The sequence below is a fragment of the Palaemon carinicauda genome, chromosome 1 (genome assembly GCF_036898095.1).
Source record: "Palaemon carinicauda isolate YSFRI2023 chromosome 1, ASM3689809v2, whole genome shotgun sequence".
Classification (NCBI taxonomy): domain Eukaryota; kingdom Metazoa; phylum Arthropoda; class Malacostraca; order Decapoda; family Palaemonidae; genus Palaemon; species Palaemon carinicauda.
The window spans coordinates 264267185-264292702 of NC_090725.1; the positions used below are offsets into that span (position 1 = coordinate 264267185).

At 43.1% G+C, this 25518-nt stretch overlaps 1 protein-coding gene across 1 annotated transcript in view; it reads left to right on the top strand.

Annotated features, from left to right (window-relative positions):
• Positions 1–25518, top strand: part of Ddx1 (ATP-dependent RNA helicase Ddx1) — a 221241-nt gene that overhangs the window by 40726 nt on the left and 154997 nt on the right. The window contains exons 5-7 of the mRNA XM_068390110.1: positions 14667–14909; positions 15507–15683; positions 24866–25120. Coding sequence (XP_068246211.1) covers positions 14667–14909; positions 15507–15683; positions 24866–25120 — 675 coding nt within the window. The remainder of the gene's footprint in view (positions 1–14666; positions 14910–15506; positions 15684–24865; positions 25121–25518) is intronic.

A 25518-nucleotide genomic window follows, 5' to 3' on the forward strand; every position in this document is an offset into this window, starting at 1 on the left:
CGAAGGTCAGAGGCCAAAATCCTATGCAGTTTGGAGATGTCCTAAGTCACCTTATTAAGTGGTATGAATGTCGAAGTCCAGTCCTTAAAAAAGAGCTTTAGCCGGCTGGCCCCCTTAAGAGTTAAAGAAATGTTATCACTGCAGAGATCTGAATGTAAAGGAGATACTGTCCTCAACCTACTTACATTCGTACTTTGAGTTATGTTAGGGTTCAACATCATACCCCATAATTTGCACCTGACAACACTGAGATTACCAAACATTTCTTCTTCACCCAAGGGGTTACTGCACTGTAACTGATCAATGGCCACTTTCCTCTTGGTAAGGTAGAAGAGACTCTTTAGCTATGGTAAGCAGCTCTTTTAGGAGAAGGATACTCCAAAATCAAACCATTGTTCTCTAATCCTTGAGTAGTACCATAGCCTCTGTACCATGGTCTTCCACTGTCTTGGGTTAGAGTTCTCTTGCTTGAGGGTACACTCGGGCACAATGTTCTATCTTATTTCTCCTCTTCTTGATTTGTTAGTCTTTATAGCTTATAAAGGAGATATTTATTTTAATGTTACTACTCCTAAAATATTTTATTTTTCCTTGTTTCCTTTCCTCACTGGGCTACTTTCCCTGTTGGAGCTGTTTGGTTTATAGCACTGATTTTAGTTAAATCTCTATTAAGGGACTTAAAAACCCTAAATATACATTCATGAGAGGGAATTGTGGCAGAGATTTAACATGATCTACATATGCAATGAGGTTATTTTCTAGGCCAAACCACATATGTGTATTTAGTACCCTGAGGAACACCAGATATTACATTCTTTTATTCTCTATGGTGCCTATCAACGACAACTGTTTGCAATCTATTACTTGAATATTCATTAATTATGCTGAGGAAAGACCCACCTACTTGCAACTGTTTGAGTTTCAAAACAAGGGACTCATTATTAACACTGTAATAGGCCACACTAAAATCAAGGCCAATCATACAGATTTTCTGATCACAATTGAGGGATTTTTGTACAGCATAGGGAATTGTTAGAAGGACATCACATGTTCCAAGGCTTTTGCAAAAGCCACATTTCAAACTAAGAAAAATGATTACCTTCATCATACCTATTTAGACATTTTGCATAAGGACCTTTAAAAATGTTTAGATAATGGGAGTAGAGTATGGAAAGGGGGAGGTAATCAGCCAAAAAGTGCTAAAGAACCTCTTGCTTACCTGAGGAGAATAACAGACATCATAGGAGCTAAGGAATTGGCAATCTTTATAAAAAAAACAAAAAAATATTATTTGGGTCAACACCTCCATAAGCATCAAGGTCCATCAAGAGTACTTTAATTTTACGGGACTTATAAACTAAACTAGTTAGTTTAGCCTCAATAAAACAGGAATGAGGAAGATTGACACATATCTATGCTCATCAGGAGCTTTGAGCAAACCTGCCCTCCTCATGCCTCCAGGGTGCCACAATGGGATGTAGCTAGGGTTCTGAAAATGCTGATTGAGCCACCCTTTGAACCTTTGAAGGACATAGTGGATAGAAATCTCACGCTCAAGATGGTCTTCCTGCTAGCCTTGGCTTCAGCTAAGAGGGTGGGCGAGATCCATGGCTTGTCCTACGAAGTCTCGCACACAAGAGGTTGGCGAGAAGTCTCATTCAAGTTCGTTCCTACGTTTGTGGCTAAAACACAAAATCCAGCTGTCTGGGATCCGAGATTCGAAGGGTTCACTGTTCCAGCCCTCACAGAAAACGGAAGTAGGGTAAACTACACAAAACTCTGGTCGGATGAGAGGACATTCCAGGTACTCCTAAGAAAGTAGTTCTCGGTAAGTATGTTAGGAAAAATACAAATTACTCAAAAATTTTTATATTTTATATATAAACTATAAAAAGGCTTATGTCAGCCTGTACAACATAAAAATATTTTCTGCGAGTTTGAACTTTTGAAGTTCTACTGATTCAACTACCCGATTAAGATCATTCCACAACTTGGTCACAGCTGGAATAAAACTTCCAGAGTACTGTGTAGTATTGAGCCTCATGATAGAGGAGGCCTGACTATTGGAATTAACTGCATGCCTTGTATAAAAACAGGATGGAACTGTCTGGGAAGATCTGAATGTAAAGGATGGTCAGAATTATAAAAAATCTTTTGAAACATGCATAATGAACTAATTGAATGACGGTGTCAGAGATTAATATCTAGATCAGGAATAAGAAATTTACGATGAGAATCAGCAGCTGAAGACCAGGCAGGAGAATAATACTTGAAACAAAGTAGAAAGAAAGAATTAAAATGCTTCTTCAGAATAGATTGATCGCCAAAAATCTTAAAAGACTTTCTCAACAAGCCAATTTTTTGTGCCATTGAAGAAGACACAGACTTAATGTGTTTCTCAAAAGTAAATTTGCTGTCAAGAATCACACCTAGAATTTTAAAAGTCATACAAATTTAAAGAATCATTATCAATACTACGATCATGATGTTGAGGAGCCACTGTCCTTGACCTACTTACAATCATACTTCAAGTTTTGTTAGGATTCAACTTTATATCCCATAATTTGCATCATGCACTAATTTTAGCTAGAATGCTATTAAGGGATTCAGCAACCCCAGATTTGCATTCAGGAGATGGAATTGATGCAAAGAGTGTAGCATCATCTGCATATTCAACAAGCTTGTTTTCTAGCCAAATGACATGTCATGTCCATAAAGTAAAAAAAGTAATGGGCCACGAACACTACCCTGAGGAACACCAAATATCACATTCCTATACAAACTTAGTCCTTGAATGGCAATATATTGTCAGTGTAGCTAGAAATTTTATGTTATGATATATAGCGAGGTGTTTGTAGTTACTGGTCGGTTGCAGGGAAGCCCCACCTCTGTTGGCATCACAGTGAGTAACTACTTTAGATTTCAACTGCAAGTAGTACTTACTCTTGTACTCTCTGCACTAAAACAAATCTGGCTGTTTTTAATCATTTTTTCTCTTTTCAATGTTAGAGAGAGTATTGCAATGGAGAATCCACATGTAGGCATGCAGTACTTCTCTGGTAAAATGTGAAGCAATTGCTGCCTTTTAATGGGCAGGCAGGACTTGGATTCTGATTCTTTATGCCGCAAGGGACATGCCTGCTTGCAGCCCCCCCCCCCTTCCCCCTCCCCCTCGTTGAGTGTAGGAAATGGTTGCCAGTGCAGAGGTCCAAGTATGGCAGGAGGAGGAAGTACAAGAGGGATTGTTTGGCTTCAGAATCACTTCTTGCCCTCTTCAGTAGTGCTTGATTCTGATTCTTCTGTGAATTCCTCCAAAGCTGAATCCTCTAGTGGGAATCCGAGGAATGAAGGCAACTTCAACCTGCCCATGTCACAACTTTCAGGTGAGGCAACAATATTGCCTTCCCCAGTAAAGTCAGTATTTCCCTCCCTTCTCCTTGTACTGACCCTGCCCTTACAGTTGTTGATGACATCTCTAGGGAAAAAGCTCTGAAGACTCCATGGCCCTTTTTAGGTATTGATGGTACTCCTTCAATGTACAGGCTACTTCAATCCCTAGTTACTGCTAAGACTTAATAGTCTACTGCTACAGTACCTTCCATTGCTGATGTTTTGTCTGCAGAAGGAGCTCTTAATGGCTCTTCATTGACAAAGCCCAACCTACCGGAGAGGCAGTTGATCATCGATCCTCACTTTTGGTGATGCTGCTGGTGCAGACGTCTTCCAAAAACAGGAGGATGCATCCTCGCCCTCCTTCTCCTCTTAGCCATGCTTTGACCTCTTTATCTGCTGCTCAGCCTCATTATGTTGCTTGTACCCCCAAAGGCAAAGAAGAGAGTGTTTTATGTCTGTTTATGTTCATCTTGCCCCTTCATGTACGCAGCATAAGGATAGCTATACTCCCACTTCGTAGGATGAGGAGACTTCAGGGGACAACTCAACTCAGAGGACGAGAAGGACCTCCTGACAGACATCTCTGTCAGTTCCAGTCAGGCTTATGAGCACCTTTACATAAACAATCATCTGTTGGTTGTTCTCCACATGCATGAACTACTTTATTTGCATAATCGCCTGGTAACATTTTCCATGTGCATGTTTGTCTCCTTCACATGCAAGATCACTTTCAAGCACACCATCTGCAGTGTGCAGTCCCCAGAGGATAGTTCCTCACATGAGCAATCTTCTTCATGCGCAAAGTTGCTTCCACACCCCTGAACTCCATACATGTGATCTTTACACTCATGACCCTCCTTGAGCACGTGATTGATACTGAGGAAAGGTAGAGACGAATGTCTCATGCTATGTCACTAAGCTCCTAGTCGTCAAATGAAAGTCTCCAAGTGCAAGATTCCAAGTTAATAGAAAAAGCTTTCACGGGCTAAGGCCAGTAGCTAATCACCACATGTAAGGTCCTGGTATACTAGTTCTCCACGCACAAGATCTCCACATGTGCGATCGCCATATGTAACCCTTTTGCAAGCAATGAGATTCTCACTTCCTCTCCGTGAGCTGGATCCCGACAAGGTAGATCCTCATGCACCATATCTTTATATGCTAAACCCCCAAGCACCAGATCCCCATGTACTAGGTTACCTTAAAAAGTGACTCTTAAATACAACACAAAATAAATTTATACTCTACATATATCCATTTTTATTTTAGTTTGTAATACAGCATTTTTTCACTTTTTATTGTAAATTTAAGGTGCTTTTTAGCAACAGCAATAACCAGTACTGTAAATTAAAACTGCTGATTTCCAGCTACACTATATTATGATATACAGTACAGTATTTTTATTATTATTATAAGCTAAGCTATGAAAGGACTCTCGTTTATATAGTTAGCAAAAATAAGAAATTTTAGAATTTGTGATTTTTGATATCCATGAAAATTCAATGAAAGGAAGAATGTAGTATATGGATATTGAAGATTAGATTGTATGCTAGGAAGAGACATGTTATATGATTGCACGACTTCATGTCACCTACACTAGTCTCCATAAAGGATTAGTGTTGGTGTTGTCGGTACATTGTAGGCAATGCTTTAGGGTTTTGTATCTTTTTATTCCTTTGGTTCCTCCCTTTATAGCCAATGGCTTTCCAAGCCCCAGTTCCCGGTCTTATGGAAGAGTAACTCTTCCAGAGAAGAAAAACCTCCTTCCAGTTTGGTTCACAGTGACTGCATGTCACTAAGGAGTCTCCTGTTTTAAAGGATGAAAGGTTTACTTTCACAGCAGTACAAATATCAAATTTTAAAAGAAATTTGTATCTCTTAGGTATACAAACCTATGTCCTTTCAAGTTACTCTTCCTTTCTCAACTACACCTCTCAGTCCTTATGTCGAAGTTCAAAAGTTACTTCTTTCCTAATTAGGTGGGTGGGACCATTCCCTTCATCCACCTGTTGTTACCTAGTTGCCTTGAGGTTGCCTATTGAAATCCTCCCTTCCCTGCAACCTGTTGGACGAACTTCGCGCTCGGCTAGAGGTCGAAAGTTTGTAATGTCTTCAACCTCATAGTTCTTATGAGGTAAAGAGGTGTTGGGGCTTGGGACAGCCTTTAGGTCTACCTTGATAGAGAGGGGTCTTGGGTGCTGATCCTTTGTAATAGGGTATGTACCTTGCCACTCATACTCAGTAGGGACCTCTAAATCTTTAGCAATTCAATGGCTATTCCATCTTTTGCCAAAGTATCTCCTATTTTAAAGGACTCAGGTTTGTATGTCTAGACATGATATAAAACGGATTTTGAGCGAAGCGAAAAATCTATTTTTGGGTGAGATAGCCATGTCGTCCTGATGGAAGGTTCCTTCAGTAGCTTCCTAAGGGTATATATGACTACAGTAGATATTCCCAGAGAATTAAACTAAAGGTTTCACAGAATTCTAACTTCTGGCGCGAGTACCCATAAGGTTTCCCTTTAGGATATTGTATAACAACAGGGGACGTATGCTTGACACTCCACATAGCTATCTGCACCCCACATAGCGTTTACGCTTCGAGGGGGAATAGTGGCAAGTTATGGGAGGAGCCGTTACAAAGTTCTCCTCCTCCGTTACTGTTTAGGTACTCGGCGACGTCAACATGATCACCATGTTGGCCGCCATCTTGGATGACGCCGCCGGAGCGCGCCAATGTCATTCCTTTCGGCGTTTATGCCAGCTTCCATGATACAATAAGATTGGGAGGGGCCTGTCAAGGCCGAATAGAGAACAAGGGCGGGTCCATCAGGACAACATGGCTATCTCACCCAAAAATAGATTTTTTGGGGTCAAGCCATGTCGTCCTGATGGAAGTGTACCAGAGAATTAATGTATCGTGGACCAGAGAATTAATGTATCGTGGATTTTTCCCTTTTTTGTAGTGCCTTTCGACTTCTAAACAATATTCCTTTGGTCTGATGACCACAGAGACCTGTGGCATATCCGTCACATGCCACCTCAGATAAGCATATACCATGTTACTGCTTCTGCCCCCCTGGCAGGGAAGTCCTAAATGGACAGAAGGAACATCTTGAAGTTGCTGGATAGAGGAACTCACCTAGTCTCGGAGATACCTGCCGGTCCCAGGGCCAGATAGAGAAGGTAAGTATACTCGTGTTGGAACAAGTTACTTTAATCTAGATGAGCATGCATCAAGAGAACAAATTTATAACATTGATCATAAATATCAAAACAAAGGGTAATATAAGTTTGTAACAGTATTTTATTTCATGAGAAAGAGAGGGCGAAATGAGACGCACAGGGTAACCTAATACTCTTTTATTCATTAAAACAGGATTAGCATGAAATAGGTAAAAAAAATTTACAATAATCAATGCAATTAAAAACATAGACTAAAGACATCAAAAGAACTGGGTGTGGAATCTGAAAGAGAAAACTTGCCATAGCACACATAAGTTCCAGAGGAACTATAGTCTTTCTAGAAAGTCTTATATACACTTCATGTTAAAACATGTGGCACACGTGTTACAGTCTTTGTTACTTCACCTTGTAGAAGAACAGTCTTTAGCGTCACTAGGTGGCACTTAAATTCACTATGTTTCGCACTGGGGTCAACACAGGCACCCATGGAGTTAGAGTCCCGAATAACTCGCTGTTCTACGCAGCACTAAGCAGCAGGTTTTAGCACACTACCTGCTGCCACCACATGGCGTCGCAACTCTTGCACCTGCTTTGCGTAGTGGTTGAAAAACACTTTCGATGATTTCCAGCCCGTGAAGGAACGAAGACTCTCGAAGTCCATCGTCTGGAAGAAATTCAGGGAAGAGGCGACTTTCCTGGGTTCATGACCTGCGGGTGTACTGTCAGGATCCGCTCTGCGAATAAAGTAGGTGATCTTCGCCCTTAGTTGTTTGAGTGACAAATCAGATCCTGATGTTTCTCCTTTAAAGAGCTGTCCTCCGCTAAAGTCTGAAGTTCTTCGAAGATAGACCTTTAGACTCTCTACTGGACATAGAGAGACATCTTCCTTCAGGGGGCAGATTCTCCAGGGGCCCCACCGTTTGGTGGGAAGCTCGTTCTTGGCAAGAAACGTTGGGTCAGGAAAAAGGGTAAGCTCGCCTGTGTCAGCAAACTGTATCTGGCCCTCTTCTCTTGATAAAGCCACAATCTCACTGACTCGGGCTCCCGAGGCGAGAGCAAAAAGGAAAATCACTTTTTGAGTCAAATCTTTCAGAGGGCAAGACTCGTTGTCCAGACTTGAGGCAAACTGGAACACCTTGTCAAGAGACCAGGAGATAGGTCTCGGAGGAGGTGCAGGACGGAGTCTAGCACATGCCTTTAGCAGCTTGTTAAAGATGTCGTCGGACAGGTCGATCTGGAAGGCATAGAGTAGTGGGCTTGTCAAGGCCAATTTGCAGGTAGTAATCGTGTTGGCTGCCAAGCCCTGTCCATGAAGGTGAATAAAGAAGGACAGACAAAAATCTATAGAGATTTCCGTAGGATTTTTAGCCTTGACGAAGGACACCCATTTCTTCCAGGAAGACTCGTATTGCCTTCTGATAGATTTAGTTTTGTATTCCTCTAGGAAGTCCAAACTTTTCTTCGAGATCCCAAACCTCTTCTTAACGGCTAGGGAGAGAAAATCATGAGCTGTAGGTCTCTGGTTTTCCTTGATGAAGCGAAGACAGTCGACTTCTGAACTTGCTGGGATAGAACTGGGTCCGGCAGGGGAATTATCCTGGGTTGTAACTTCAGGATTAGAGGGAACCAGTTGCTCCGTGGCCACTTGGGTGCCACTAGGGCTGCTGTGCCTTGGAAGGTTTTCAGCTTGGTGAGGACTTTCGGCAGAAGGTTGGGTGGAGGGAACAGGTAAATTTTGGACCATCTGTTCCAATCCAGTGACATGGCGTCCACTGCTTCCGCTCTGGGGTCCTCTTAAGGGGCCACGTAACGAGGAAGTTGTTTGTTGTCGCTCGTCGCGAAGAGGTCGATCTGCAGTTCCGGGACTTGACGGGAGATGAAGGAGAATGAGTCTGCATCTTGGGACCATTCTGACTCTATCGGGGTTGTCCTTGATAGAGCATCCGCCGTCACGTTGCGGAATCCTTGATGGTGAACTGCTGAGAGGTGCCATCTCTTCTTTTCCGCAAGGCGGAAGATTGGCAGAAACACTTGGTTGAGTTGGGGCGATCTTGAGCCGGTTGAGACATCTGACCACAATGGCGCTGTCCAGAGTTCGACGGATGTGGGACGAGGGTCGTGGAGACGGCATTTTCAGAGAAAGAAGGACCGCCATGGCCTCCAAGAAGTTGATGTGGAACGTCTTGAATAGGGGAGACCATGTTCCTTGAACTTGTTGTTGAGGGGAGTGACCCCCCCATCCTTCTAGCAATGCATCCGTGTGGATAACGACCGACGGAGGTGGAGGTTGAAGGGGAACTAATCTCTTCAGGTTCTTTGCCTCCGACCATGGTTTTAGGAGTGAGCGAAGCCTGGTTGGCAGAGGTCTCTTGAGATCTCTTCGAGCGATGGATGCGTATCTTGTCCAGACTCACGATACATCCTTTAGCTGTGCTCGTAGCACTGGGTCTGTCGCAAGCAAACTGGAGGGAGCCGAGCACCTGCTCCTGTTGACGTCTTGAAATCCGTTTGGATTTTAGGAGTCTCCTGACAGATCCCGCTATTTCCTTCCTTTTCTTCGGAGGGATGGAAAGACGGTGTGACTGAAGGTTCCAATTTATTCCTAGCCATTGAAACTTCTGAGCTGGAGAAAGTCGAGACTTCTTGGTGTTGATTTTGGAACCCAGATGTTCCAGGAATTGGGTCACTTTTCTTGAAGCTTGCAAGCATTCTTCTGAGGATGCGGCCCATGCCAGCCAATCGTCCAGGTAGGCCATCACCTGGACGCCTTGCAGGCGTAGCTGTTGGACGATCGTTTCTGCGAGCTTTGTGAAGATCCATGGAGCTATGTTGAGTCCGAAGGGCATGGCTCTGAAGGCGTATTGCCTTCTTTGAAGTCTGAATCCTAGGTAGGAGGAGGCCTGGCGATTCATTGGAATGTGCCAGTAGGCGTCCGCCAAGTCTATCGAGACTCTGAATGCCTTTTGGGGCAGTATGGCTCTGATGTGCTGAAGAGTTAGCATCTTGAATTTGTTGTTCACGATGAACTTGTTGAGAGGGGACAAGTCCAGAATGACTCTTGAGTTTGTCGGAGTCCTTCTTGGGAACACAGAACAGTCTTCCCTGGAACCTGATGGACTTTACCCTCTTGATCACCTTCTTGTTCAAGAGTTCTTGGACGTATTCTTCCGGGACGGGGGTGGAGTGTTGGAAGAATTGATGGAAGGTTGGAGGTGGTGATACCCAGCTCCACCCTAGTCCGTTCTTGATGATGCTGTGAGTCCAAGTATCGAAGGTCCAACGATCCTGGAAGAGGCGGAGTCTTCCTCCCACCGGGAGCATTTCAATGCTTCTGGTTTCCCGAGGGTTTGCCACCTCGGCCGCCTGCTCCCCTCCCTCTTCTCCCTCTGGAAGGGCGTCGAGAGGAGTCTCTGCCAGAGCCTCTACCTTTGGGACGAAAGGTAGTGGATTGCCTTTCATAGGCAGGGGTAAAGACTGGTGACTGGGCCACCACTGGCTGAGGGACCAACTGAAAGGTCTGTTGGGGCTGAGCCACCAACTGGGGAGTAGCGGGTGCCGGAAACTGGCGCCTAGCCTGTCGCTGCTGAGGCCTAGGCTTGTGAGACTACTACTTAGGCTGGGGGCCCTCATCCTGAGAAGATTTCCTCTTTCTGGACATGCCCCACTTGTTGAGAAGGTTCCGGTTCTCGGTGGCGGCTCTGTCTACTATCTCTCATGAGATCATCGGGAAAGAGGTTTTTCCCCCAAATGTTGGAGGAGATCAGTTTCTGGGGTTCATGTTTGACGGTAGCGTCCGTAAACACGAATTCCTTACAGGCTCTCCGAGCCCTGATGAAGCTGTAGAAGTCTTTCGTCAGGGTGGTGAGATGGGTCTTAGCTAAGACCATATACATATCTGGGGTCCGAGTGTCCCCGGCCATTGTTTCCAATTGCACTTGGAGGGAAAGGGAGGCGGCTAGTCTCTCTTTTGTATCCAGCTCCCGACGCAGAAGGTATTCAGAGAGCTTAGGGAGGTTCTCATTAAACTGACGTCCTGCTACGTCAGCCTCCAACTTTCCTATCGAGAAAGTTAACTGGATGTCTTTCCAGTTCTTGTCGTCAGGAGGTAGGGCGAAGGAGAGGGGCCTACATTCCTCCAATGTAGGGCAAGGTTTCCCTTCCTCCACTGCCTTCAACACTGCCAGCAAGGACTTTTCGGCAAAGGGGAAGACCATGGTAGCAGGAGCAAGAAAAGATGGATGTTTCTTGCTAAGGGCCAGCACCTTGGAGTTGGTGTAGCCCTTGCTCTTAAGGTTTCCGGCCAAAAGAGATTGAGCCTTGGCATGGTCAAAGACTATGACCTCCTTAGGCTCGGTTTCCTCCTTGGAAGGTGGCTCAGACTTGAGACGGATGTAACAGTCCGGGTACGCCTCAAAACTAGGCCAAAACTCCACCTCTTGAAGGGGGACAGTGCCTAGCTTGTCATTGATGAAGATTCGTCCACCTGTGATTGGCATGTGCTCGGCATGCCTCCAGGGGTTGGTCACTGAGCAAGGGGGAAGATCCTTGATGTTGATCTTCTTGACCGACTGTTTCGACAAATGGAGAATCTTCCTCTTGAGGTCTTCTTGTCCTCTTCGGTACCTCTCATCCAGGAGGGCCACTAGGGCCTGGATACTGTCCTGGTTCTCCAGTAACGACGGAGTAGGAGTAGGTGTCGATGAAGTAGAGGGGACGGGTTCCGTTACGGCAACGGAAGTGACAGAGGGGGTGCGGGCGACCTCGCCCTCAGAGTCCGGAGCCTCCACCTCGTCAAGATGGAAGTCTTGCAGTGCGTCCGAAACGTCAGGTCCAACCGTCAGCTGGACGCAGGGGATCTCGGCCTTGGGGATGACAGCATCTGCAGATGCCTTTGTGAAGAGCAAAGCTCTCATCTTCTCACTCGGGAGATAGGGCCCCGTGGCGTTCTTTTGGAAACCACGCCCCCTTTTGCGCAGTTTCTCTCGGGCAACGTCCGGAGAGTCCCCTTAGTGATGGAACAGCTGGCGTGGGTTCGGCACGCCAGGTGGCCGTCGAAGTCCGGACGCCAAACGCTGCAGAAGGCGCTCTCACACCGGACATACTCCTCCTGTAAAAGAAAGGGGGAATGAGTCTGCGGAAGTCATATACAATGACTTAAAGTAAGACAAAGTAATCTTAGATTAGCATTAAAGTTATTTAACTTAATATAAGATTCCTTTTCTTGTGTAAGCTTAGGATAGTAAGCTGGAAAAGAAGCAGAAAAGACACATACATGTGCATCCCGCCCAGCCAATTGCCGGGACCCCACATCGAGACTAATTCTAGGGGCTCTTAAAGAGCCTAAGAGACGGAAGAGATATCTACAATGGATTAAGCACAGCTTAGGCTTCCTCTGGAGAATTAGTCATGGTGAGAAGGGGGGAAACTGAGTTCATTCAGTTTAGGATAAGAAAGGGGGGGGGGAGAAGTAATCCCTCCCTAATCAGATGGGTCCCAGCAAGGGACTGCGCATGGATGCACAGAGTATGCTGGAAATATTTTTACTGCATAACTATACGTCATAGTTTTTCGTCCAGGGTAAGCGCTGTACCATAGACATACTGGCTATCATATATAGCTATACAATAGTCGCTGCCGGCACCAGGCCGGCAGGGGAAAGGTGACAGTCCACTGAAATAATATGATTAGGTGGCGCCGGCAGCGTGGCGGCATGCCGGAAACGCACCGGGCGCCGGCGAATCTCTATCGAGGGTGGGAAACCCCCTCCCTGTCATCAGTCTATGTGGCAGAGAGAATAGGAGCTTCTGGATGATGGCAGATTGCCGGCAGTCGGCAAGCGACCGGCGAAGGTATTCCAGCACTGGCATTAATCAATGAGACAGAGTGGATACTAGGGTACCCTGACAGCTGTTGCTGGCAGGGTAGCGGCAGTGGACCAGCACTGATAGGTAGAGAGAAAGGGTAGGGGAAGAGAGAGGGAAGGGTAGTTCGTTACCCCGACCTCGTCTTCCTCCGGAAGGAGTGTTCAAATGAAAGAGAAGGGGGCAATCTTTCATCCAGCTGCAACAGAGCTGGCAGTCGGCAGGAATTGCGTGTGGCGGTCCAAGGGAGGACCGGAGAACACTCTAAGATAGGGAAGTCCCCCGCCGGCAGACCGATCACTTAGGCTATCCCATAGTTCGACTATATGCGGGAAGCGTAGCAGCTCGGACTCACCCACGAAGGGACCAAGCCGAACCCACAACCCGCCGGCACACGGTGGAGTTGTAGGACGGCGGACAGGGGTGTGATGGCTAGGCCAACACAAAAGGACAGGGGGGGGAGGGGCGAGCGTCCTGAGGGGGAGCGTGGGGAAAACGTAGCCTTTACCAACGCCCCAGGCGGTTGGTTCTGTTCCGGAACCAGCCCTATCCCAGGTGTAGGAGACTTCATTCTCCAGCCAAGGGTAAGTTAGTTCAGAGAAGGTACAGCACTAGTGTACTGTCCTAAACTATAAAGAAACAGAATCCCCTGGCCTGCCTAACCTAGGCTAGGGAAGCGAGTCCCGAACCAGGAAGGCAGGTGTAGGACAGGTCGCTAGGCCACAAGGAGGAAAGGGTCGAAACCCTACCAAGTGTGGACTAGGGGGAAAGGCAGAGCCCTTCCACCTTCGCCAACCAGCAAGGCCCCAAAAGGAGAGTTCATTCACCTAGAGGGGGAGCTGGTGGCAAGCGACAGGTACTCTGAGGTTCTGTCCCAAACTCAAAGCTCATGTGCTATGGCTAGGAGTGGGGAAAGAATATCCTAGCCTAACCCTACTCGAATACGATTCGAGGTAAGGAGGGCTAGGATGTAGCCTAGGCTACCTCAGAGGGAGGAGATACCTTGGGTAAGGTAACTGGGGAGGATAGGAAGTATATACGGCCCTACGTTAGGTGAGGGGCAAGGGAGTCGACTTCCAAGATCACCGAAACCCTTAGTACAGTATACTTCCTCGAAGGCGAAAACATAAGTGCAATCACTGAATCTTATACTGTATGTATAAATGCCTAAAATCTCCATTTCATAATTTAAAACTAGGAACACTTATTCTATCATGCATGAGAGTAAACAAAAACCACCCAGGGTATCAAGTCTAGGGGCTAGGCTAGAACCCTAGCCTACGATCGGCTACCTATGCTCGCCGAATAAGGATACTATCGGCATAATATAACTAATTCCTAGCAATGAAGACTAAATAACTAATGCTGATAATTAGTTATAAGACCGGGTAGGGTTGTTCTGGCTAACTAAATAAAGCATGCGAGGCGAACAACAGCGTCCGACATGACGCCTCCGGTCAAGGCACAGCTCCGCCACAAATCACGGTATTTTAAGATAAAAAGGCGTTACTTTACGGCTAGAGCTTATTTATACAATACAAGAATATGGTACTCAACTTTCCAGAAGGCGGCGAGGCAGAAGATTGCGACATGATGAATTACTTAGCGAACAACTGGGAAAAAGCACCTGGTCATAAACGCTACGTAAGAAGGAATGGCATTGGCGCGTTCCGGTGGCGTCATCCAAGATGGCGGCCAACATGGCGACAGGATGTTGACATCGCCGAGTACCAAAACAGTAACGGAGGAGGAGAACTTTGTAATGGCTCCTCCCATAATTTGCCACTATTCCGCCTCGAAGCGTAAACGCTATGTGGGGTGCAGATAGCTATGTGGCGTGTCAAGCATACATCCCCTGTTGTTATACGATATCCTAAAGGGAAACCTTATGGGTACTCGTGCCAGAAGTTAGAATTCTGTGAAACCTTTAGTGTAATTCTCTGGGAATATCTACTGTAGTCATATACACCCTTAGGAAGCTACTGAAGGAACCTTCCATCAGGACAACATGGCTTGAGCCCAAAAATTACTTTTGAAATTTTGTACAGTATTTCATTTTTATTCATGTTTTGGCCAAGCTTTTCTTTGTAAGAATGAATATCGCATGAATTTCAGAAATGTTCATTTAAATAATTTTATTTGTAGAAGTAAACATTTTTAGGGAAAATGAGAATATAGCCATTTAGTTTTATTGTATTTAGTATTTTTCTATTATTTATTTCAGGCACTTCTGGAGCTTGGAACATGTAAGAATGGCTTTGGGTTTGGTGGAACTGGAAAAATATCAAACAGCCGTCAGTTTGATGATTATGGAGAATCATTTGGCCTTAAAGATGTTATTGGTTGTTATCTAGATCTTGACAACATGGAGATCCTCTATTCAAAAAATGGAACTAACCTAGGAAAGGCCTTTTCACTAAATAATAAATTCAGGAATGCAACATTTTATCCTGCTGTTGTGCTGAAGGTAATTGTTCTAAATTTGAATTGAACCTTTTCTCCTTTTTCTATCAACATTATCATTATTATTTTAATCAGTAATGTTTTTATACCATTGTTCTCTTGATTGGGTTAGACATGAAGTTAATTTTTTGCCATTTTCTGCTATATATTATGTATTTTGTATTCATATATTTATTTGTCCATGATTTTGGGCTTCCTTTCTTATCATACTCCTGCTATTTCTGTCACTTTTATTCTTTCTTCATTACATATCCAAAGCATATGTATATTTGAGACTCCAGTCTATTTTACAGCCTTTAGAACTCTCATTATTGTGCCACTTCCTCATTCACATATTTTTTTCCCACTACATTCTGATCTTAAACTTTAACTTTCTTATTTTGCTTTATTATAACATCTTTAATTTATGTTATAGTCTTATTTGGATTTTTCATGAATATAATATATATGATTACATTATTTTTTATCTTTACATTGTATGGCTTCAGCTTTTTGGTATTAAAGTAAGTTTTATGAGCATATTGTTTCATGCAATCATTTTTATTGCCCTTGTCAATACTTTAGTGCATATCTAAAGATTACTAAATATGTTTTGTTTCAGAATGCCGAGATGTCTTTCAATTTTGGTGCCACACCTTTCCAGCACCCTCCCAAATCAGGTTTTGTAGCTCTGTGCCAAGCCAGTAAGGAGTGCACAGTTGTATCAGGTGTGAAGGCAGGAGGTGGTGATGAACCCAACAAGATTCAGAAAAATGCACCTCAGGCTGTGATTATTGAGGTTTGTGAAATATTTTTATCAATTTATAGGCTACAATAAAAAGATTATCTTTAATGTATGAAACTAACTTTTTTCAGTTATAATTGTTAGTGCTTTAATGATTTTTTTTGCTTGTGTAAGGGATATTATGATTATTAGACTATATTGAGCCTACATCTTGAAGCTACATTCTGAAAATACTCTTGAAAGTTGTTAATGGAAAATTAATGGTGAAGAATTCTTTAAAAAAATTATAAAGTAGGTTATTATTCTGTATGATGTGTGTTACAGGAAATAGATTTTTTTTTCAAACAATGTCATTAAAAGGTAATACAGTAATCACAAGAAGATACAAGCTAGTTTTTCAGTTCAGGAAACAGATTGGAAAGTCCAGGATAATGTCATTACTTACTGATAACTCAAAATTGGAAATTAATTATACAATTAAGAAATTAAAACTTTTTATTAGTACAGTAATGCCTATGTTTACGTCTGTTCGACGTATTGTATGTCAGTTCTGACTTTTCATCGCTCATCTTTAAGTATTAAACACAAAAATAAAATCCACTTTATGCAGTATGTTCTGTCACTAATATAAACCCTACGCTATTTATAGGGACATACTTTTGACGAAGTTGGGAAACAAGCCATAAGACTTTTAGGGAGGTATAACCACCCCACTGCTAGTGAGGGGGGGAATTGGTGGGGTAGCCTGCTACCCTGCTCACTCACACTCCTGGGTTGTGTTCCCACTTTTGCTTTTGGCTTGTTGGAGAATGGACATTATAGCTCTCCTCCACCCAACTTAACATGCCATTTGATTAATCAATTTTTCTTTTCAGGTATGTTTGGTTTCTTCCTTGGCCGTCCTTATGCAGACCTGTTCAGGACATGAGGTCTGCTCCTGCTGCACTTTCGTGACCTCCATCGAGACGGACCCGCATTCTTCGTGTCTGTCCTGCTGTGGGCAGCCCTGTGATCAGAACAACACTTGCTCTGAATACCTCCCAGTGGGAAAGGTTTGGGAGATGGCGCATGAAAGAAGTCTAAGAGAGATTCTTCACCTTTGGGGTCTTCCTCGAAGTAAAAAAAAACCTAGGACTACTTGCTTGACCCTCCGATCTCTTCCCAAAGCCCCTGCTTGATCGATGTCTTCCGAGGAACAATCGAGCAGGAGCATAGACCAGGTCAACCTGGGGTTCAAGGGACAGCGCTGCTTCCCCTAGAGAAACAACTCTTCCCCCTTCCCTTGTTTGGAACTTTCTCATTTTCTGATGTCTTGTAGGTTTGGCCTTCATTAGGAATGACCTGTCCTCCGTCGAAGGAGGCGCTGTTAGAACTGCTGCTACTTGGCTCCGAGAGAAAGCGGACACCGGCTTCTTCCAAAGTAGAAGCTCCTTCTCCGATGAGTTTTGAGCACCGAGACCTTGAAGTACCTTCCACTCCTGCCTCCAACGGGGCTCACCCTTCACAAATAGCTGCTGCTGTTGCCGAAGACTGTGCTCTCCCTATGCTGAGCCGACTCTTCCGTCGGGGGAGCAGCAAAGTCCGAGGCAGGTCTCTCCGGTTGGGGGTCGCCTCTCACGTCCACGAGTGAGGCCCTCCCCAGAGACTGTTCCTGAGACCTTCCAGTCGTCGCCCTGCCACTCTTCTTACACCCTGCCCTGTAGAGCATTTCTCCCTGGCAGTAGAACCTCGCCGCCACAGTTGAGTCATTTATTCTCAGTGACGCACCACTGATGACAGGAGTCATCTTCGGCTAAGGTTCGTCATTCCTTCCCCCCTCCCGAGAGTGTAGTCCTCATCGCCCCTCTAGGCGTTCTCCTTCTACACCTGCAAGGAGATGTCTCTCCTACTCGCCGAAGGACCATGTCCTCTCACTCTTCTTGCGGACGGTCTCCATCATTGTCTCATCACTTTTCACCTCGTGATCATCACTCTACTTTTCGTAATCGTCACTCACCTGCTCAGCGTTGTTTGCCAGTGGGTAACCATTACACTGAAGCTGTGCGGCATCAGTCAACTCGTGCTCGCCACTTGCCAGCTCTTCAGCGTTCACCAGCTTCTCATCATTTGCCAGCTGCTCGTCGTTCGCCAACTCGGAGCTCACCAGCTCCTCGCCAGTCACCTTTGTCTCGTCAGCTGCCAGCTCGCAAGCATCACTCACCATCACTGGACGGTCACTCGCCAATGCATGACTATCATTCCCCTTCTCGGGATCTTCATCCTCCTATTTCAGATCCTCACAGGTCAGCTCGTGTTCGTCCTGTGCTTGCTTTCGATCGTCACTTATCATCTCTTGCCTACCAGGGCTTGTCCCTTGCAATCTCGAGACCATCGGTCATCGGCTACGGTTCTCCGTTGCCCTTCCAGGGACTCATCCCCGTCCCCGGCCAAATACCGCAGACCAGCTCGCGATCGCTGCAGAGGCTCTCCCTGGAGAGCTTGCCTCCTTTTCATCCTCCGGCTTGAGATCGATCTTCACTGCATGCAGAGCCTTCTAGGCACTCTAGGTAAGACCCATCTCTTGCAGAACATGCCAGATCCCCTCGTCAAGTGAGAGGATCTCATTCCCAAAGGAATCTCTCTCTTCCAGCGTAGCCCCCGTACGGCAGACCCCCGGTTCCCTTCCTGGCCAACCAGAGGGAGTCGTCTAGGACCAAGCTGCCGTCCGCTTCCAAGTCTCGGTCTTTCAAGACCAAGCGAGAGCCCATGTCTGTGCCACTTCCACCAGACAGAACAGTATCCAACACCCCAAGAATTCCTCTGGAGAAGTCGGTTCCTTCCACCTCAGCCTCTCCCCCGTCTGACCCCAGGTGCAGAGCCTCGGGAACAGGCGTGCGCAGCCCTCCATTTCCGGAAATGTTTGTCTCCCCTCTGAAGAGGAAGCACGTATTCGCTGGTGCAGGTGCCACCATCCAGCAGGACCTCTCCCAACGGCAGGTAACCTTCCACACCTACACTAGATGGGGTTCTCAATATCATCAAAGTCCGACGACGTCCTCGTTTCGGCTCTCAACGATAGAGGTAGGGCCTTCAGAACTACACTCTGTCTCTAAGATCGACCAGCAGGCGGTGGTTCCTTCTGTGAGAGAGGTATATCCTTCTTCCAGGCAAGAGGAACCCTTTAACCCTTCACTTCTGAAAGAGTATCTCCCAGCTCATAGAGAATTGAGACACCAAGACGGGCCTGAAGAATACCTTGGCCAGGGCGTCAAGGCTTCCTCAAGAGAAGCCTTGAGGAACCTCTCCTATGGCGATAGGGATGTTAGTAGGCTATGTTCCCTCCAGACCTATGGTTGAGGACTCCAACCCACCTCGGCCCTCTATGGGTGTGAGCTCGTGGGTGGATGACGATGAGGATGACCATCTTCCAAGGGCTGCTAGGCATAGATCGACGGAGGCAGAACAGGAGTCGAACACGTCTTCTGGCAGGTCTTGACCTGATTGAGGGCCATTAACGGGTTGCCTGACCCATTGGTGGCCATATGGGAGGGCAAGGATACCAACCTCCCAAGGCCATTGCAGCTTTGCTCTAGACCAGTCACATTGCTAATATCACATAGATTGCATAGGCCACTGAATGGGCTCTGCATGGTTTTAGCGATGTGTAATGGGTTCTGCCAGTTACACCTAGAGTGCGTACGGAGAACACCCCAGGTCAAATACCAAAGCCAGTTGGTCCAGACTTTCCCCCTGCTAATGGGTAAATCATCCCTATAAATAGCTTAGCGTTTGTATTAGTGATGGAACAAATGGCCAATTTGGAAGTAATATGTATTTTTCCCTAACGATACAAACCTGTAGCTATTTATACAGATTGGCCCGCCATCATCTGTTTCCCATGAGTTCCTACCCGAGTGAGTGAGCGGGGTAGCTGGCTACCCCCTACCCCCTACTAACTTGCGATGGGGTGGTTATATCTCGCTAAAAGTCTTATGCCTTATCTTCCAGCTTCGCCGAAAGTATGTCCCTATAAATAGCTACAGGTTTGTATTATTAGAAAAAATAAAGATTACTTCTAAATTTATCATTTTACCTGACATTGTGTCTGTTTCTTCATTTACAATACAGTGGAACCTAGACATACGAATTTAATTCGTTCTGTTACCATCGTTATATATCAAAACAGTTGTATCTCAAAGCAGTTTTTCCCATTTAAAATAATGCAATATGTATTAATTTGTTCTAGCGCTATAAAACCACACCAAAACACAGCTAAATTACATATAATATACACAATTTATACACAAATAAACGAGTAATAACACACATAATGATAAAATAACATAGTGATGTGATAAATGATAATAAATTTAATAAGATCAATAAAAAAAAATAAAGGAATTCAACTTACAACGAAAGATGATGTGAGGCCAGGAGGAGGAGGTAGGGAGGGGTGGCAGGGAACGATTTGTTTTCTTTTTATTTACGTTTGTAGACAAATAACTACGTAATAAACAAATATGAAATAACATTGCCTTTTTGGCCTCACTTTCTAGACTTTCATCACTTTCAGGTCTGGGCCTATCGTGCCAACTCTTTGGGTTGTCTTTATGTTTTGCGATTTTATTCATCTTCACTTTTCTAGCATTCATTCGTCATTTTTATCTAATTAATTATTCTAAACGCCTTCTTATCCCTCATTCCACGTATTCCCATTACTATTTTTCATTCCTTCTCGCATTTCCCAAATTCATAGATTTCGCTAATTTATTTGATTTAGCGAAGATTTATCTTAAGAAATGTGCTACCGCAAGGTCTAGACAATCTGAAGACATGCATGCACGCTACCGCTTCCCCCTGTCTCGTCTCTTTGTCATTTTGTTTCGTCCTTGTTTCTCACGGGCGTTTTACTTAACTTTATCCAATAATAATGCATGTAATACAGTATTCACATTTTAGTGTCGTATTTATAATTAAAAGCATAGCGAATTATAATCTTATGCATTGTTTACATTCAAATCAGCTGATCAACCCTGCCTAGTCCGTCGTCAACCTCAATTTTCGAATCAAATAATTCCCTTATTAATAAGACATTCTACCGCCGATGCACGATATTTTATAGTTTTTAGCTCTGTGGTGCTTGATTATACAGCGTCAAAAGAGATTTAGCAAAGAAAAAAAGATTTCATTTATTACACACACACACACACATAGAGAGAGAGATCATTCATATTTCTCTCTCACACCAAATATTCTATTTCGTTTTGGAAGCATTATTGCCTTTTCGAAAACATTTTCTTGGTTTTTTCTTATCACCTGCTTTGTCTTTAGCTTTGGGACCTATGGTAAATAATAAAATAGACAAAATAACACGAAAAATAGGCAGAAATACAACGAACTACACAACGAAGTGTTAAGGATGCAGCAATAACAAACAAACAGACCGAACGCCATCTATCGGTCGCCTATAGAACTATCACATCCCAAAATCGTATCTCAAATATTTCGTTGTATATCAAAGCATATATTTTCGAAAATTTTCTGTTGTATCTCAAAACATTCGTATATTAGGGCAATTGTATGTCAAGGTTCCAGTGTAATGATAAAGTGCTCAGTACATGTACAGTATAAGGAACGTAAAAGTTTCTTTATAGGGTGAAAATCCGACCAACATCGAAAACGGAATCAATTAGTGATGTAAGGTGATGTGTTACTGTATTTATAACAGAAGTGATAGCTATAGTCCTAGGATTATATATAGGATAGTCCAAGTTCCTTAATTCATTGTAAGACGATCTCTAGAACCATATATTAAAAACTGTTTTTAAACAAATTCAACTGCGGAATGACCTATGCTCAGTCTTGCCATATCAGTAAAGTTAATCTTCATAGTGTCGACACTGTTGCACCATCCATATCAAATGTTTTACCTCTTATGCTAAGTAATTTTACTAATGATATTGTTTTCACTTTTGCTTAATTTATGCTGTATTCAATTCATTACTGTATTCATGTTATGAAATGATTATAGGGTATTCTTGATGTTTTTATCAAGGATTTACTATTGAGTATTTTGGCATTCTCCAGAATTTTGTCTATATTGGTATTCTTTATTCAAGTCTGAAGATGTATTTTAATTCATTATTGCTTCGGTTTCCATGGTGGGGGAAGAACTGCTTTCTCGTCTCTATACCACCCTTTTTCACTTCTTCCTCTTGAGAAGTTTACCCTGCGTGTGTTGGCCAAAGGAGCATAGTCTTAAGAGGTTTCAGGATGCATTTGCTTCCCTTTTTGAGACCCAACTTAGTAGTCTTACCTCCAATTATCAATTTGCATGCCATTCAACTCGCATGCAACTTCTATTTCCCGTTACGTAGGCTATGCCAGTGTGCTCTCAATCTTGTCAAAGTACTTTTCTTATGATGGACTATACAGTTCCCAAGTGTGTTCATACCACAATAAGAATCCTCCTTCAAGTCCTTCATCCATGAGTTTCCTCTTGGGTGAAGAAAAGAGCTAGTTGCTCCTCTAGGAAAGAAAAGAAGAATTAGTGGTTCACCACTTAGTTTACAAAATGGGACAGTGACTCATATAGATAATGTTCTTTGGCAAGCTGGAAGCTAGAAGTGTATTGAAAGTAGGTAACTTCTAGAGCTTAAGCCCAGTCAGCTTACTCAATTTCCAGAGCATTTTATATGTGGAAGAGTAGATTGTGGCTATGCAAAGATACCCTAAGGAAGGAGGGTAAAACCTTGGCTTGGGTCTCCTCATGGTGTGACAACCATTGCACTCCTTCACTCAAAGCCATGATCACAGACTACTTCCTTCACAAGGCCTAAGCCTGTCCCTCTCTGCTATCAAAAGTTTGTTTAGCTGTTGTTCATGTCATATTGAGTAAAGGTATGGATGTATGGATCAATAAAGAGCTTTTGGACCTTTTGAATAATTTCAGTCAAGTTTTTAAAAGAGAAAAAAAAAATCAAGCCCACTCTGTTGGAACCTAGCCTGGTTTTGAGAAATCTCATCAAATTATCTTATAAACTTCTCAATAAAGTAGTCAAGACTTAACCAGCAAGTCATATTTTTTACTCCAAGCGAGTAAGTGGACGGCACACATTCAATCATCATTATCTGCACACAGCTGGATTTGGGTATTCTTGTTTTTTGCCCAAGCTTTCATAATAAAAACTAAAGAGCATTTTCCTCGGATGTTATGACTCCCTTTTTCAATCCTAGGCTTCCTAACAATGGTATAGGGTAACTTGTTCATTTCCCCTGTTAGGTCCTTTAGGGTTTACCTAATCAATGCTTAGGGGGGGGAAGAGAGCAACACACTTACATCTCACTTTCGAGAAGGCTTCCTGTAGCAGGAAAGTGATTTGATGGTGAATACCAATACAAAAATGATTGTTATTAATACCTAAGCTACAACCCTAGTTGGAAAAGCAGAATGCTATAAACCCAAAGGCTCCAACAGGGAAAAATAGCCCAACAGAAGTAATGAACAATTGAAATAAAATATTTTAAGAACAGTGTAACAACATTAAAATAGATATTTCATATATAAACTAAAATCTTAAAAAAGTAGAGGAAGAGAAATAAGATAGATTAATACACCTGAGTGTACCTTAAGCAAGACAACTCTACTCCATGACAGTGGAAGATCATAGTGCAGAGGCTATGGTACTATTCAAGATTAAAGAACAATGGTTTGATTTTGGAGTGTCCTTTCGTAGAAGAGCAGCTTACCATAGCTAAAGAGTCTTGTCTATTCTTACAAAGAGGAAACTGGCCTCTGAACAATTACAGTGCAGTATTTAATCCCTTGACCAAAGAAGAATTGATGGGTAATCTCAGTGTTGTCAGGTGTATGAGGACTGAGGAGAATGTAGGAAGAATAGGCCAGACTATTCAATATATGTGTAGGCAAAGGAAAAATGAGCCATAACGAGAGAAATTGATCCCGTGTAGTACTGTCTGGCCAGTCAAAAGACCCAATAACTCTAGCAGTAGTATCTTACCGGGTGGCTATAATTGGCCTTACATAATCACAAATAGACTAGAATCTCGGTTGTCTCAATGGTGGGATGAGAAGTGATCATTGCTATATCTCCAAGCTGCAGGGTGTCAGGAAGAAAGAATAATTCCTCATGTTGGGAATGTTGCCATGTCTAAGAAGAGTGGTGTGATTATGCATGTTAACGTAAAACGTATAAAATAGTCCTTACACAGGCAGGAATAAAAGCTAGAATCACAAAGTAATAGTTGTTTGTTTAAGAAAGAAGTAGGAGGGGCTAAAATTAAAGGGAGGAGGCATTTTTAGTGAAATATCCTTTATTTGTGATATATGAACATGTTATGTACTTTTTGGTAGGATAAACTAATGATTTTTAACTTCCATATGGTTTATATATTTGTAAATGATTTTTCTAGATTGTCATATAGTACACCCTTGTACCTGGCATGTTTTGACCTGCATCATCGTATGGAAGAGGTTAAGATTAGTTGCATTTGTTTCTGCTACTGATTACCATGGCTTCAGAATTCATGATTTTGCCACTGGTTCGGGAAGTGACCAAATCATGAATTAGGCCACAAACAAGCATTATAATAGTTTTTGATTAGTTTGTGAGAAAATCATAATTAGGACTACATACCACTCTGGAAAGTGCTTGAACCTAATATTCACTTATTTCTGTGTGGCTTACAAAGCAAGGCTGATCTTTTAATTAGGATGTCTGATCATGCTTTAATTTCAATAGCAATTAAGGTTGAGAAGGCAGCTAATGTCATATATACAAAATAGAAGATATATATAAAAAATTTTCAAGTTAATGGAATAGGAGTATGACTGATCTTTTGAGCTTGAATTGGACATCATTGTGTAAGATGGTCAGTGCTGTTCTATAAAGTGAAATTTTGAATGGTATTTTTTTTTTTATCTTGCAGAAACAGCTGATATTTTGGCTTGAAAGTTGTCAGTATATTTTCTGAGATATGTATAATATTGTTTCTTTGTACTAGTTGAAGAATTGGTAATCTTACTTTATTAAGTAATGTAATTGTGGTTGTGGTAATTTTGTCATTTTCTGCCCAATTTATCTATCTTTCTTGTTATCAAAAGATTTTGCATTAAAAATCTGTTGGCTTGACGTGTAAATTTTTGGTTACTGCATACATTTTAGTATTTGTAAACACTTGTGTAATATAAAAAGCAAAAAATTATTTCTGAATGTAAGTTTAGATTGCTTTTGCAGCCATCTCGAGAACTGGCAGAGCAGACGCTTAAGCAGGTGACTCTCTTCCGGAAGTACGTAGAAAATCCTGTTGTACGAGACCTATTAGTCGTTGGTGGTATTCCAGTGAAAGATCAGATTGCAGCTTTGAATGCTGGAGTTGACATAGTATGTGGCACACCTGGCAGAATGGAAGAGCTCATTAATTCTGGCCAGTTGTCCCTTCAAGCTTGTAAATTCTTTGTTTTAGATGAAGCTGATGGACTTTTGAAGCAGGTGGGTTCAAGTTTTTATGTAGTCTCATGCTAAATCTCATATTGTTTTTATATTAGTATTATTACTTCCAAATGCAAAAATCTTTTTACAAATATTGTTCTTGTGGATTTCTATTTGGTTATCAGTTAAGTTGTTTTAAAGCAATTTCCAATAATTTTAATTATTTGCTTATAATAATGTTGAGGATAATAGGGAGGCAGATATAATTGCTGTTGCAGGTGTTGAGGTGCCGGTGATGGGAGATGAGAATGAGAGAGCGATTACAAGAGAGAAAGAGAGGAGAGCACTAGATGAAATGAGAGTAGGAAAAGCATCTGGTATGGATGGTGTGAGAGCTGAGATGTTGAAGGAAGGGGGTGTGACTGTACTTGAATGGTTGGTGAGATTGTTTAATATGT